This window comes from Rhamphochromis longiceps, linkage group LG11 (genome assembly GCF_057381845.1).
Source record: "Rhamphochromis longiceps isolate RC_006_pf linkage group LG11, R_longiceps_female_GT1.1, whole genome shotgun sequence".
NCBI lineage: Eukaryota > Metazoa > Chordata > Actinopteri > Cichliformes > Cichlidae > Rhamphochromis > Rhamphochromis longiceps.
In genome coordinates, this window is record NC_140567.1 from 20,608,368 (window position 1) to 20,623,307 (window position 14,940).

Below are 14,940 nucleotides of genomic sequence, written 5' to 3' on the forward strand. Positions count from 1 at the left end.
TCAGAATCAGAATACTTTATTGATCCCTGGGGGAAATTATTTAAGAAAACACATGTGCGTAATCGGGCACACTTCTAGATATATATTCATAAAGAGAGAGTATATGTGTGTATATAGAATGTTAGTTTCTTTTCAATCAGAATACATAGGTTACTTCCCACAGGCACCGTGAATAGAATTTAATTTATAAGAAATAGAATAAATAAAATACAAGATGTAATATAGTATGTGATGTGAACTGTTGGGCATTCTGTTATTTTTATTTATTATTTATTTATGTTTTAAGCATAAGCGGAAGAGAATGGACGTTTTTTTTTTTTAGTCTTGACCCTCCCCTGTAGCTCAGTGGCAGAAACCGGTAGGCGGTACTGTGCAGATCTCTAAATTGATTGGAGGGCTCAGCCGTCATCATTGCACGTACTATTACGTCACACGTAAGGTCAAGAGGGAAGAAGTATGGCTGCTGTGTTGAGGGGGTCTCGGTATCTAGTAGGAAGGTGTTGCAAGCATGTTGACTTTGTGTTTGGTAAGTACAGTAAACTGAGACCGTGTGCGCACTGCGTAGGGCGCCTCGCGTACTTTGCAACCCAAAGTTATTCTTTGAAGGATCTTCGTGGTGTGAAAACGGCATTTTTTCTTGAAATGTAGAGAGAGAAGTTTGAGTAGAAATTTCGCTGGACTGAGTTTAGCTGCTGCAGGGCATTCTGTTGACGATTAACTGCTTAAGGATATTTTTTTGTTAAAGATTACACCCTCCTTGACGGCGAGTTGTCTACCAGAGCTACACACTACTCATTATTTCAAAACGGTCCAGGACAAAAATTGTCATCGTTTGGTCTCACGTCTTACCGTGTCTTGCCTTTTTATCCAAGGCACATTATGCAATATTACCACTACACACTGTAGACATAGACATGGTCTGCATCTTTATAACATCTTACAGTTGTTTAGAGAAACTGATGAGGGGGGAGAAATGTAAATATTTGAAAAAAAATGCTGTCTTTTGGATAGCATAGATATTATTCAGAATATGAATAAACAAAACGCAGTGATTAAAATTCCCCCAGACAGGCATGTGTTGTATCTGTTTTTAATGTTAATACCAAGGCACAACAATGGTATTTATTCAACACGTAACTTTTAACATTGAAATAAGTTTGTGTTACGAATGATGCCCTTTAATTAAGTAAACATTAAAAATGGTGGTACTTTGATACTGCAGGACAAATGCACTATGGACTGAATATATTTTGTGTTTTAGGGAAGATTTCAATCTAAATATATATTTAAATAAAATTAATTAATTCTGTAATTTGAAATTCAGGTAATTATTAAAATTAAATTACTTCTCCGCATAAATAACGGGGACAATGTGTCTTATAATCTTCAATTTGGTGGTTGTTTTCCAGTATCCACAAGGTCTATGGCCTCAAAGACACAGGTGGGGTTTGTTGGTCTGGGAAATATGGGAAACCCAATGGCGAAGAACTTGCTGAAGCATGGATACCCAGTCATTGCTACCGATGTGTTCCCAGAGTCCTGCAAGGAAGTGCAAGAGCTGGGTGCTCAGGTAGTCTAAGCTGAATGTTCGCGCATCTTTGTGTTAAAAAAATAAAATGATTGTACATCTTGTAACACTTTTTTTTTGTTTTGTGTATGTGCCTGTTTGTTTTTGGGGTCTTTATTCCTCAGATTGTGGATAATCCGGCTGAGGTAGCAGAGAAGGCTGATCGTATTATAACAATGCTCCCCTCTAGTCCCAATGTCATCGACGTTTACACCGGACCCAATGGCATTCTTAAGTACTATTTTTGCTTCTCTTTGAATATGTGCTGCATGTCATGCTCCCTTATCTCTTATCTCAGATTTATCTAAACTTATTGAACCTTTATCAACAGAAAGGTAAAGAAAGGCTCCCTACTCATTGACTCCAGCACTATTGACCCAGCTGTGTCAAAAGAAATGGCTGCTGATGCTGAGAAGATGGGGGCCGTTTTTATGGACGCACCTGTATCAGGAGGTAAGTTTAATATTTTATTTATTAGTTTTATTATTTTCACCTGTGTTTTTCAAACATATTACAGTTAAGTAGTTTGATTATTTGATAAACAATTTTTATTTGATTTGAATAGATTTTTGTTTCCCTGGATAGATGTACCATATTTTGGTTCAGCTTTATAGTATTTGTGAAATTGCTGGCTTCCCATTAAATTACTGTGTAGGACAAAGTAATTTAAGGGTATTAATAACCTGTCCTTATATCTTAATACTCCTGAGGACATTCTTCTGATAGCAATGAGAGACTGATGCATTGCAGCTTTTCTTTCATGTAGGCTAACAATGGTAGATGGTTAACAACCATGGACAAGGTCAAATGCTATGAAAAGGTATTTGCCCTTCCTGGTTGTTCTTTTTTTTTTTTCCATAGTGGTTTCATGCTGCAGATCATCAAACAAACTTAAATATTAGATAAAGATAACTGGATTAAAATAATTAAATACAAAATGCAGTTATTTGTATTTTTTAAATAATGATTTCTTTATTAAGGGGGAACAAAGCTATTTAAACTTACCAGTGGTATGATCTAAAAAAACTCAAGGACAGCTGAGAAACAGAGTTAATGACATCAATAAGTCTGCAAAGGGTTACAAAGCCAATTGTAATGCTTTGGGACTCCAGTGAAACATGGTGTGAGCCGTTATCCACAAATGGAAACATCGTGGAACAGTAGGGAACCTTGCCAGGAGTGGCCGGCCTACCAAAATGACTCCAGGAGGTCATCCAGGAGGTCACTAAAAGAACCCAGAACATTATCTAAAGAACTGGAGAAGTCAGAGTTCATGATTCAACGATAAGAAAGAGACTGAACAAAAATATCATTCATCGGCGAGTACCAAGGGGAAAACACTGCTGACCAAGAAGAACACAAAGGCTCATCTCACATTTGCCAAAAAATATCTTGATGATCATCAAGACTTTTGGGGAAATTATTCTGTGGATTGATAAAACAAAAACTAACCTTTCTGGAGGGTTTGTGTCCCATTACATCTGGAGTAAAACTAACACATTTCATAAAAATAACATCATGCCAGTCAAACATGGTGGTGGTAGTATGATGGTGTGGAGCTCCTTTGCTGCTTCAGGACCTGAACGGTTTGCCATAATTGATGGAATGTTAAAGTCTGCTCTCTACCAGAAAATCCCGAAGAAGAATGGTTGGCCTTTAGTTTGTGGCCTTAAGCTCAAATGTACTTGGATTGTGCTGCAGGACGTTGATCCAAAACACAACAGTCCACCAAGTCCACCTCTTAATGGCTCAAAAAAATAAAGAGGAAGGTTGTGATGTGACCTAACAAAGTCTGGACTTAAAACCATTCTTTCCCCTTAATAAATGAATAATTTTAAAAACTGCATTTTGTAGTTACTAAGCTTATCTTTGTCTAATATTAAATTTTGTTTGCCACACTGACATGTTTCAGATCAATGTAAAAAAACAAAAACAAAAAAGTCAGGAAGTTGTCGAGCACAGCACTGGATATGCAAGTAACTCCTCCAAGCCAAAAGCTGAGACTTCTGACTACTCCAGTATTCAGTTTCTATGTCAGTGACAGGGGATTCATTCCCCCACCCCCACCCCTTCTGTTCAAACCTTCTGTTTGCAAGGGGCAGTTAATCAGTACAAAGCTGGTTTAAAAGTTGGGTGGTCCTAAAGAGACAATATAAATAGCTTTTTTCATAAACTGAGAATCTACACCAAGATGAATAAAAAAATTTTTTATGTGATTTGAATAGATTTTTGTTTCCCTGGATAGAAGCATTTTGGTTCAGCTTTATGGTATTTGTGGAATTGCTGGCTTCTTGCTAAGTAACTTTAGCATAGCACAAGAATCTAAACATGGAAATGGATCCACGTTAACTCTGTGAGATTTATGTATGTCAAACCTGTAGCACCACAAAATGTGATTAGCTTTTGACAATTTGAATTTTAGATGATTAAAATGGCAACTCTAATGAACACTGTCTTTACCAATACATCCAGATTAACTTTGAATAGATAAAGACATCCAAATACGTCTTTCTATCACAGCAAGTTCAGTGTCACTCGTGCTGATTTGTTTTAGTGTTTGTTAATAAGAAATACCACCATCGTGCTAAAGGAGGAGAAATGGCTTTGCCTTCAAAGATGCTTTATAGCTGTGTGTGTGTGTGTGTGTGTGTGTGTGTGTGTGTGTGTGTGTGTGTGTGTGTGTGTGTGTGTGTGTGTGTGTGCGCGCGCGCGCACACGCGCGCGCACTCATCCTCTGGCTTTCTTGAGATCCACAAAGAAGCACAGCTTCTTTGAACTTGACCTAATCGCTGTCAAGACAGCCACTTTCTTTGAGTTGAAGTTGGTCCTTTTTTTTTTTTTTTTTTTTTTTTTTTTTTATTATGGACTGGCTCTAAAGATTACTAATGATTTATATGTGTCCACCCCATTGTAGTGCACATGGATTAAAGTTGTCCTGCTTTCTGGCTCAAACTTCTTTGTGTGGTGGCGGCAGTTTAAGTAATGCAATCTGAACCGTATGTCATGCTCTGACAGCACGTCAGTCACCAGGCTTTAGCCCCGAAATGAAGTGAACATCTCTCTTTCTGTCAGGCAGAAATCAAAAGGAGTACAGTGGCAGTGTGGTGTAAGCTTAAACTTAAAAGCACACACGGAGAGAACATAATTGAGTCAACATGTGTTTTAAAAGTTGTTTCTTTGGGTGAATAAATGTTAGGACCAATTGAGAAACCAGACTGAAATCTTTACTGTACCAAAGGCCACAGTCAGAAATAAGAGAGGGATGCTGAAAAGGAAAATCAATGTCCAAAACTGTTCATATCACAAGGAAGGCTTCATTTTGAATGTCTATGACATGGAATTGGATGGCAGAATTCCTCTAGACAAGTCTGAATTACATTTGGCAAAAAACATTAGCTTTGGAATTGATCATCATCCCAGCCTTGCAAACTGTTGGCTAGTTAGTTAGTGTACAACACACAGGGTGTAAGAAATGGATTACACACACATTCCGAATGCAACACACACACGCTCCCAAAACCTAAATGATGTCAACAAATCCCACATCTTATTCGAAAGAAGCAGTTTTAACCTAAATCTAGACTCTCTGAATGTTCTTATAAAATAAATACATTTGTGTCTAGTTTCAATTTATAAGATAGATTTGCTCAGATTTTCATCTTTTTAGATGTGCCTTTGAGTACATTTTGGTAATATTTAAATGATAAATTATATCCAATATTACCAGCAGTTTAAAAAAAAATTAAAAAAAATAAAATCCATATACTTGTCCCCGTTACGTCACTACTCTTCAATATCAAATAAATTTTCCGTCTATACTTTACTGTAATCCAGGCAGTTTTCAGTGTTGTGCAGATGACACAGCTGTGAATGTTGTTAACTGCTTCCTGCGTGTCTATGAAGTTAATCAGAAGTCGTGGTTATCTCTTTCATCACAGCTACTTGTTATATTGTTAAATGCCTCGGCCAAGTGTCCATGCTGTTCCTTTGAACAACACAGAGGCACTACATTGATATGCCAGCGTAGTTGTTAAAGCTTTTGGTTTACAACATAACACACAGGTTGTTTTTTTTTTTGTTTGTTTGTTTGTTTTTTTTAAATGTACCTTGTTTCAGGATGAGTTTCAAAGGCATTACCCATGCTTTTCGTGCTTCTCAGCTTGCCTGTTGTAACTCCCAGCACAGTGTCTTTCTAGATTCCCATTAATACAAAAGGCTTCAGGCAGACTGCGCAGAAGGATTAGGGAGTCACATATTCCGCCCATCCTGGCCCTTCTCCTCTGCTGGGTTCCTGTAAACTTTAAGATTAATTATAAGACACTGTTGGTTAATTTCTTGGCACCCAGTGGCTTGCACCTGGTTATTATATTTGCCAAGGTTTTAACCCCATATGAACCTGAATGCATGCTTAATGCACAAAAGAATCCAGCAACAGCTGGTTTTATATTAGGGCAAATCCTGACCAACAGTGGGAGAAAATACATTTATCTACAACTTATTTGCTTTTAGCTCTTCCATTTGTTGTCGATCATCTTAATTTTTCATTCAAGTCTTTTTTGGAGGGATTTTAATTATATTTTATATCTATATTTTTATACGTTTATTTTATTTTTTGTGTGTTTAACCTCGCATACAGTCTCATTTTTGTCATTTCCATGACCTACAAGATTTGAGTTGACAGAATATCACCTTTTATTTACTTTTTTCTTCGTAGTGGGTCTCTTTTGTTTGCATTTGAATCACAGCACCTTTATTTTAAAGAAGGCAGGAAACTGGGAGTGCAGAACACTAATAAAAAAAATGCAACAAGATCTTTTCTCTTTTTTTGTTTTTTATAAATGTCATATTAAACTAAAAATATTCCACTAGCCCTGGATGTACTAATGAAATCTGTTCTTCTACACTATGCTGAATGTGTAAAGCATAGAACGGTAGCTGCTAATAAGGCTGCGTGGTTATGGATAGTATATTTTTAAAATTAGTTACTACTTAGATAATTTGCCTTCTTTTTAAATTTTTATCAAACAAATGACACTTTTAAAAAAATGTAGCACTGTATACCAGATGTTGTATGTAACCATGGTTTCCCTTTCCCAGGTGTGGGTGCCGCCAGCTCGGGTAAACTGACTTTCATGGTTGGAGGAGCAGAGGAGGAATTTACTGCTGCTAAAGAACTCCTGAGCTGCATGGGAGCTAATGTGATCTATTGCGGTCAAGTTGGAACTGGACAGGTGTGAGCCGTTGTCTGGCCTTTGTGATTCTGAGAAACACTGATCATGTGTCCACAGGTTCATTCGTAACCATTTCACAAAATGAGAAATGTAGATGTCACCTAACGAATTACCATTTTGTTGTAGGCTGCTAAAATTTGCAACAACATGCTTTTAGCTATTGGAATGATCGGGACTTCTGAGACAATGAACTTGGGAATCAGGTGAAAACGCTTACTTAGCATTACAGAAAATGGATGACAAATAACATCATGTGGTTAAATTCTAACATTGGTTTCAAATCCCAGACTTGGTCTTGATCCCAAACTTTTGGCCCAAATCCTGAACATGAGTTCAGGCCGGTGTTGGTCTAGTGACACCTACAACCCTGTACCAGGAGTCATGGAAGGAGTCCCCTCTGGGAATAACTACCAGGGAGGCTTTGGCACTCAGCTAATGGCTAAGGTTAGTTTGTAAACCTCACGGTCACACATATGAGGGAGGAATTTTATTTTATAGTCATAACATTTCCTCTCAGTGATGTCGACGGCTTATTGCCAGCAGCACCATTATTTTTAAATAAGTGTTTTGTCATTCATAAAGTATTTGTTTATGGTGTATTTATTTCTGTGCCTTACTTTAATGACAGCAACTCATTAATACAACACTGTGGTCTTCTAACTTGTGGTTTCAGAATGACATTTTCCGCTTTGATTGTGTTTCTAATGTATGTGGGGCTTTTTTTTTTTCTTTCAGGACTTGGGCCTCGCTCAGAACACAGCAACCAACACAAAGACGCCTGTCCCTCTCGGCTCCTTAGCCCATCAGGTGTATCGTATGATGTGCGCACGTGGTTACGGCAATAAAGATTTCTCCTCAGTGTTCCAATTTTTGCGTGAGGAGGAGGGCCAGTAATGTCAGCCTCCACGCCGTCCACAGCTCTGCACAGGACTAACATAGCGTAGTTAGGGTGCATTTCACCACAAGGGCTTTTTTTTTTTCTTTCTTGAAGGTCTCAGAGCTCCAAAGTGTGACAAATCAAATGAGAACTTCATTCCTGTCAGGAAATCATGTATCCTGTGTGATCTAGCCTTTTTATAGTAAAAACACTCATTTCATTTTTTATTTACAAGATGTTGAATTATCATCTATGTATCTAAACTTTTAGCAGAAATTCTTCTTAGGGTTGAACAACTACAAATGCAGTTTGTTCTCTGCGTATTTATCTATTGTTTGCAATGGTTTCTTTATGTTGCTGTTTTGTTTTTTGTTCATAGGGGAGTTGATGCTTGGGTGTCATGTGGTATCCTGTTTAAAAAAAACAAAATAAAGAACAATGTTGGCGTCTTTAACGGATTTATTTATTTGGATTTTAGCTTCAAATTGACTTCAGTTTTAATACTTTTTTTTTTTTACTCTTGCGCTTTCATTGTGACCTTGTACAATGGCAATACGTTGTGCCCAGGAAGCACCTCAAATAACCCAATGTGCGCAGTCCGCAAACTCGCAATTAAATGCAGTCAAAATTCACACACTCGGAAAGAAGGATGCTAATTCTCGCGAAAGAGATGGCAATTTAAGATTTAAATACATTGTGCAGCTCCTATTTGGTCTCGCACTGCGTAATTTTCACCCCATGCTTCAGAGCACTAGTAAGTTAAATAGCTCCCAAATGTTACTTCGTATCGTGTGTCTTCTGAATTAGAAGTCACGGTAAAATGCTGAACAAACAGCTGCCACGGGAAACTTTGCTGCAGAGGGGATGCAGTGATGGGATGCGGCGTGATAGAGAAACACATGCAGGGGCAAAACTTGTAGAACAACTTATTCTTCCCCGCTCTCTAAGATTTTCATATTTTTTGCGCTTTGACTCGTCAGGCTAAGAAACAAAGCCGTGGTAAACTGCTGCACCAGGTTGTCCGCCTCATTAGTTTGGGAATCTACCCCTCTTTTATATCCCCACTTACGCCAGACAGGAGGACGGCATGTTTCTGATCTAGTTTGCCAAGAACCACTGAGAGGCCAAGGTGCCATAGGTCATGCGATCACAAGACAAACCCATAAAAAGTCCATTAAGCACTGTAGGCTAAGAGCTGTGTTGTCATCTACTTGATAGGTACTGCAAACAGAGCAGCACTTTGGTCTCCGCAGACAGTAACACACAAACATCAGCGCGCATGACACGCCGAAGCTCAAGTTATGGCATCTTTATTTTTTAAAATAAATTATACATCCAGCCGTGGGTTTGGTTTCTTCTCTCTCTCTCTCTCTCTCTCTCTCTCTCTCTCTCTCGCTCTCAAAATAAATAAATAATATGTGTATTTGATCATGGATCGTGTCAGCCAAACGAGGTTCTTTCAGGCTCTGCCTAAAACTTCTTTCATTGTTTGCAAAAAGTTGATATATTCTAATGTTGATCGTGTTAAAAAAAAAACACACATCCTCGGTATTTTTTAAGTTCCAAATGTAATAAATGGTGGCTTATCTTTTCTGTTTTTAATTTAAAAATGTAATAAAATTAACAATTAATATGTTTATCTATCTATATTGTTTTTTATGTTTATATTTATATATATATATAGCTATATTAGGAGGTGAAAAACAAGCCCTATACAAACAGAATTATAAGCATCAGTAAATCTGTCTGTGTTATCCGCCTAACTTCAGAGTCTTCTTCTATATTTAATTTATACATTTCTAGGTTCTTTGTCTTCTTTCTGTTGTGTTTGTGATAATTAGTCCAGTATTTAGAATCTGCAATCACAGTTTCCTGTTAATCACTGAATTTTCAGACAAAATTACGCAAAGTAGTTTAATGCTGAATCTTGCGTGTGTGTCTGTGTGTATGAACACACTGAAATCATCTTTACTGATTTTCCCTAATTTTCAGTCCGTGATCGACTTTCAGTTGAGTAAACTGCTCAAAAACTGATTTCTACTAGCTGTTATATTCATTTTAGAAAGGCATCCGCTTTTTAATGTGTGAACAACTTGGCTCAGATTCCTTTCGAGCCAGCTCTCATTTATTGTAGCTCAGCCGCTTTTGAAATGCGGAGTTTTTTTTAGATGGGAAAAAAAATGCGAAGTAGCATAATGTTTAACAAAAAGCAGATTCAGGGTAGTTTATCGTGACAATGCAATAAAAAAAGACAAAAAGCGATAAAAACAATAAGTATTATGAGTTTTTTTCCCCTGAAATCCAGCCTAGACTACTACTCACTCTTGCCTATTAGCTATGAACTTGGGCCATAAAGATTTACGGCCTCAAAAGGTGGGAAAACGCTATTAAAAACACACACATATATATATAAACATATATTTTTTTAAAAGGTGCTCAAATTTAGTTGGGTATACATTCCTCTGCGTTTGTGGTTTCAAACTTAAAATAACCACATAAATTTTAAATGAAAATAGTATGTAAATTCCCTCCCGTCCGTATTCACCTTTTCAGTGGCAGACTCACTTGCACAGACTTCCACACGGGCTAAAATGTAAACATTGGATTTGTTGCTGGTTGCACTGCAGACCGATGAGAATATAGCATCTGTTTATGGTAATATCTGCCCTACTTCTCCGAGTTTTTTAAAAGCTCTGACTCAGGAAAATAGTAACCCACGTGACCCTACAAAGATATAGGTTTAGCATATTTCCCAGAAAGTCCTTCATTATTCTTCTTATTATTAGAGATTTTATTCTTACTTAATTGCAAAGTCTTATCATAGGAAGGGAATGGTGTAAATTCAAGTTACTCCTCGTGGAAACCGGTGCCGCCCAAGCAGTCCGCGGAATTTAGCGCTTCTTTGTCTTTGTGCTTTAAGTGTCATTTTGGCAACACTGCAACTTCAACTTGACCTTGGCCCTCCGGCTGCGTCTCACTCGCATGAGGTAGAGTGCAACCAAATGCGCAATGTTTGTTGTATTTTGTGGACCCCAAATTTGTGTTTGCTAAACGTGAGAACGGTTTGATTTTTGATTTATTTCATAAAATGCATTAAAATATATCCTTAAGAGATGTGCTTACAGCTTTGTTGTTTGTGTGTGTGTGTGTGTGTGTGTGTGGGGGGGGGGGGGGGGGGGGGGGGGGGAGTCTGTCATCCTAGATTTAGTAAAAATCTGCACGTTTTACTTAAAGCGCATTCAAAACATGTAATGTTTGCAAAACTGGTTTAAACCCCACCAAACACTGGGAGTGTGGAAGTATTATTTTCTTTATCAGTCAAGTTAAAACATGTTTCATTGTACGGGCGCGTGTGCATACAACTTCGCAGGGGAGAGAAAAAAATCAATAATCACTTACTGCTTATTTCAAACAGTGCGTTACACAGTAATAAAATATGACTGCCTCCACACGAGGTTCATTCGGTGTGAGACTCCAAAAATCGTTTCCGATAGAAAATAAATGCCTGCGGGTCTTGTTGGCAAATACTGGATGCACTGACGTGCGGTGTCTTCTCAAACTCAGAGCCTGATCTGCATTATCTCGTGTCAAGACGTTTATCGTCTCCTTTGCATATCACGTGCTTGGCCCTGGCCAATAACCTTACGATCTTTACGTACTCAGGCGTGTTGGTATCGTTACTCTGCCCGAGTCCCTGTTTGGGCTCAGTCGAGGGGATTTTGAAAAAGAGTTGGTCGTCTCAATGTAGGGAATGCTATGACCGCCTCATTACTCCTCCACTCGCACTGGATTGACCCGGTGATGTTTCTGTACGAGAACGGTTTGGATGAAAGAAGCAAGAACATGGAAGGATTTACCGGAGGCAATTTTGCTGCAAATCAGTGCAGGAATCTGTTAGCGCATCCAACCTCACTGGCGCCCAGCACCACCTACACTGCGAGTGAGGTGCCAGTGTCTGGCATGGGGGAACCTGGCAAACAGTGCAGCCCCTGTTCTGCGACTCAGAGCTCGCCCAATGCATCTTTGCCCTATGGATATTTTGGCAGCAGTTATTACCCTTGTAGGATGTCACACGGCAGTGTTAAAGCGTGCGCACAGCCTTCTGGTTATGGCGATAAGTACATAGACTCATCGGTCTCTGGTGAGGAGTTCTCTTCTAGAGCGAAAGAATTTGCTTTTTATCAGGGGTATTCCTCTGGCCCTTACCAACCCAGCTACTTGGACGTCCCTGTCGTACCTGCGCTGAGCGCCCCATCTGAGCCAAGACACGAGTCTCTGTTGCCCATGGAGCCTTACCAGCCATGGGCCATCACCAACGGTTGGAGTGGTCAAGTTTACTGCACCAAGGAGCAACCACAGTCAAATCCTCTGTGGAAATCCACTTTACAAGGTATTTAAGGTTTTTTTTCTTCTTTTTTTTTATTTATTCATACAGAAATATGCAGTCTTTGCCGGCGTGTGTAATTAAACTTGCAAAAACACGTGCTTGCAGGGCTTATATATATCAGGTTGTTTTTTTCCCCACTTCATTTTGCGTTTGGACTTTTTAAAAATATATTTGTTGATGCATTTTTTTTCATCAATCCAGCAAATTAACGAACTGATGTGCTTTATTTCCCAGAAACTATCTCTGGTGGAGACAACTCTGTGCGTCGTGGGAGAAAGAAGCGTGTGCCATACACCAAGGTGCAGCTCAAGGAACTGGAAAGAGAATATGCCACCAATAAATTCATCACCAAAGACAAAAGGAGAAGGATATCTGCGCAGACAAACCTGACAGAGAGACAAGTGACAATCTGGTTTCAAAACAGGCGCGTAAAGGAGAAAAAAATCGTCAATAAATGCAAGAGCTCCAGTTAGCTCCGAGGATGGTGAAAGGTGGACATAGATGCCCTTTAATCCGAAAAAAGAAAGCAAAACAAAAAGAAAGAAAAGAAAAAAGAAAAAAATACCTGTGCTATAATTTATTACTTTATGAACGCTTTTGTTGTCGCCAGAGAGGCTCTGTTTTGTCCTGCACATTTCCTTCTCCTGTTTTAATTGGAACCAGCCTATACGGCCTGTTGACAGAAGATCGGAAATGATTTTGGAACACGTTGACCAAGGCAATTGTGCGTGGGATGCTTTAATATTATTAACCAAAGACATTCTGCTTTGAAAAAAAAACTAAAAGAAGAGAAGAAGAAGATACACGCTGTCCGCTCACGGGCCTTTCTTCTACTTAATACAACACTGAAATCAAAGCTGAATCACTAACAGTGAAAACATTTATAGACAGTGTAATGCTAAATAAAAATGTCACTGCATATAAACAGGCCAGGCTCAGGTAATCACGGTCAAATTCACATATTAATTACAGGATTCAATTCTTCACACACGTTCTTGGCGGCTCGAAAAAAAACAAGGTTAAAAAACCATCTACTTACTGAACTTATTGAAATAAACTTTATCCTTTAGTATCAACCAGTAGTTAGGTAAATGTCAAACTCGAGACTGGCTTGTGTACTTCAGTACTGGCCTCCAGTTTATCCGCAATTCTCTCTTTTTTTCAAAGTTTTTCTTCTTTTGTTCAAAGGAATTCTCCTGCCAACGAGCTGATAACCTACATTAATTTCCTGGCTTTCAAGAAAATATAGGCATATTTAAACATGTAAATACTATGACTGTGACATCTATCCTCCCATTTTGACAGCAATAGACAACTTTTTTTATTTTAATAATAAATGTTTGAGAGTGTAATTGTGTCTTTCATTGCTCGTTTTTATTTCTGTCCGGTTGGAATAAAAAAAGAAGAAGAAGATGGCTTTCCAAAATCCTTCTCCTGGTAGAATATCATTTTCAACAATCAGTGCAGTATATTTCCTGTATGTAGGCCAACAGGCCTTTATGGAGAGTCTTGTCGTTGGACTGGAGCCTTTACCATTAAAAGATTTTATGTCGCCATCTAGTGGCGATGTTCCGTCAGCACAGCGCAGCGCGTCTGCTCATCGACTGCAGACATTTGTCTTCATGTCTGTCTTCACACAAGTAATGAGTAAGTGTGTGTGTGTGTGTGTGTGTGTGTGTGTGTGTGTGTGTGTGTGTGTGTGTGTGTGTGTGTGTGTGTGTGAGAGAGAGAGAGAGAGAGAGAGAGAGAGAGAGAGAGAGAGAGAGAGAGAGTAAGAATGAGAAAAAGGGAAAATCCTCGTTGTTTTAAACCTGACAAACAAGTCTATTATTAAAGTGTGTCGTGTGCCTGATTGATCAGCTAAGGTAAGAGTTCAACACAATTGTTTATCTCATTAGCAATAGCATTTAATCAATAGCTTTAGCATATCGTTCAAATATCGTAGTATTATGTAAGTACATTTTTAAAGACACATCTGACAAATATGAAGTCGTGGCAAAGTGAAATAGGGATGTTAATAATTATAATCACGCACACACACACACACACACACACACACACACACACACACACACACACACACACACACACACACACACACACACACACTTCGTATTCCCATTGTTATTAAAACATCCAACGAAAGAGCCTGGTATGAATACATACATACATACATATATATATATATATATATATATATATATATATATATATATATATATATATATATATATATATATATATATATATATATAATGTATTTAAACTTTGAGTTTAAATACATTTTAAATACATTTTTCATTCAATTCTTCATATCGCCAAATAATATTCCTGGGCATATTTTCTATATTATTTTAAAAAAAATTCTTTTTATCTATGTTATAAAAGAAACAATCCAATCAACCCTTTTTACTTCAAATTATATTTTAATAAGATTTTTTTTGTTTGTTTTTTGAAGTAAAAAATACATTTGTTGAGTCGTCATTAAACAATAATGAGAAATCCCGTCTTTGAAAAAAAAAAAAAGTGGCCTGAAACTGTTTTAATAGGCTGCTGATTTATTAATCATCATCAGATTTAATAATCGGCAGCATTACACACACGCTGACTGCAACCCAGAAATGTTTCTATGTCGAATTCATAAAGTAAGAGCGCGTAACCAATCAGTTCGTTAACCTCTCTTCACCTCTCGCTCAAAGTATTGGGCCTCAGTAATCCAATATCACAATTACCTCAAAATATCTCATTTCCAAACGAGATCAATTAAAATTCTGCAGCAGCAAATTGCAGGTTAAAAAACTCATCTAATAACTGGAGGAATAAAAAAAAAGTGTTGTGTAAAATAAGACTGCGTGACTGAAGTAATATAAGTCATGCT

General features: G+C 38.0%; 2 protein-coding genes across 2 annotated transcripts; both read left to right on the plus strand.

Annotated features, from left to right (window-relative positions):
• Window positions 1-399: 399 nt before the first annotated feature.
• hibadhb (3-hydroxyisobutyrate dehydrogenase b) lies at window positions 400-9,067 on the plus strand. The gene is made up of 8 exons (XM_085422750.1): window positions 400-526; window positions 1,410-1,570; window positions 1,693-1,802; window positions 1,899-2,020; window positions 6,665-6,798; window positions 6,925-7,001; window positions 7,086-7,242; window positions 7,534-9,067. Exons 1-8 carry the CDS (start codon window positions 457-459, stop codon window positions 7,690-7,692), a joined length of 990 nt encoding a protein of 329 aa, XP_085278876.1. The 5' UTR covers window positions 400-456; the 3' UTR covers window positions 7,693-9,067.
• Window positions 9,068-11,396: 2,329 nt separating this feature from the next.
• Window positions 11,397-13,440, plus strand: hoxa13b (homeobox A13b). Its single transcript, XM_085421806.1, has 2 exons — window positions 11,397-12,065; window positions 12,297-13,440. Exons 1-2 carry the CDS (start codon window positions 11,432-11,434, stop codon window positions 12,533-12,535), a joined length of 873 nt encoding a protein of 290 aa, XP_085277932.1. The 5' UTR covers window positions 11,397-11,431; the 3' UTR covers window positions 12,536-13,440.
• The last annotated feature ends 1,500 nt before the right edge of the window (window positions 13,441-14,940 follow it).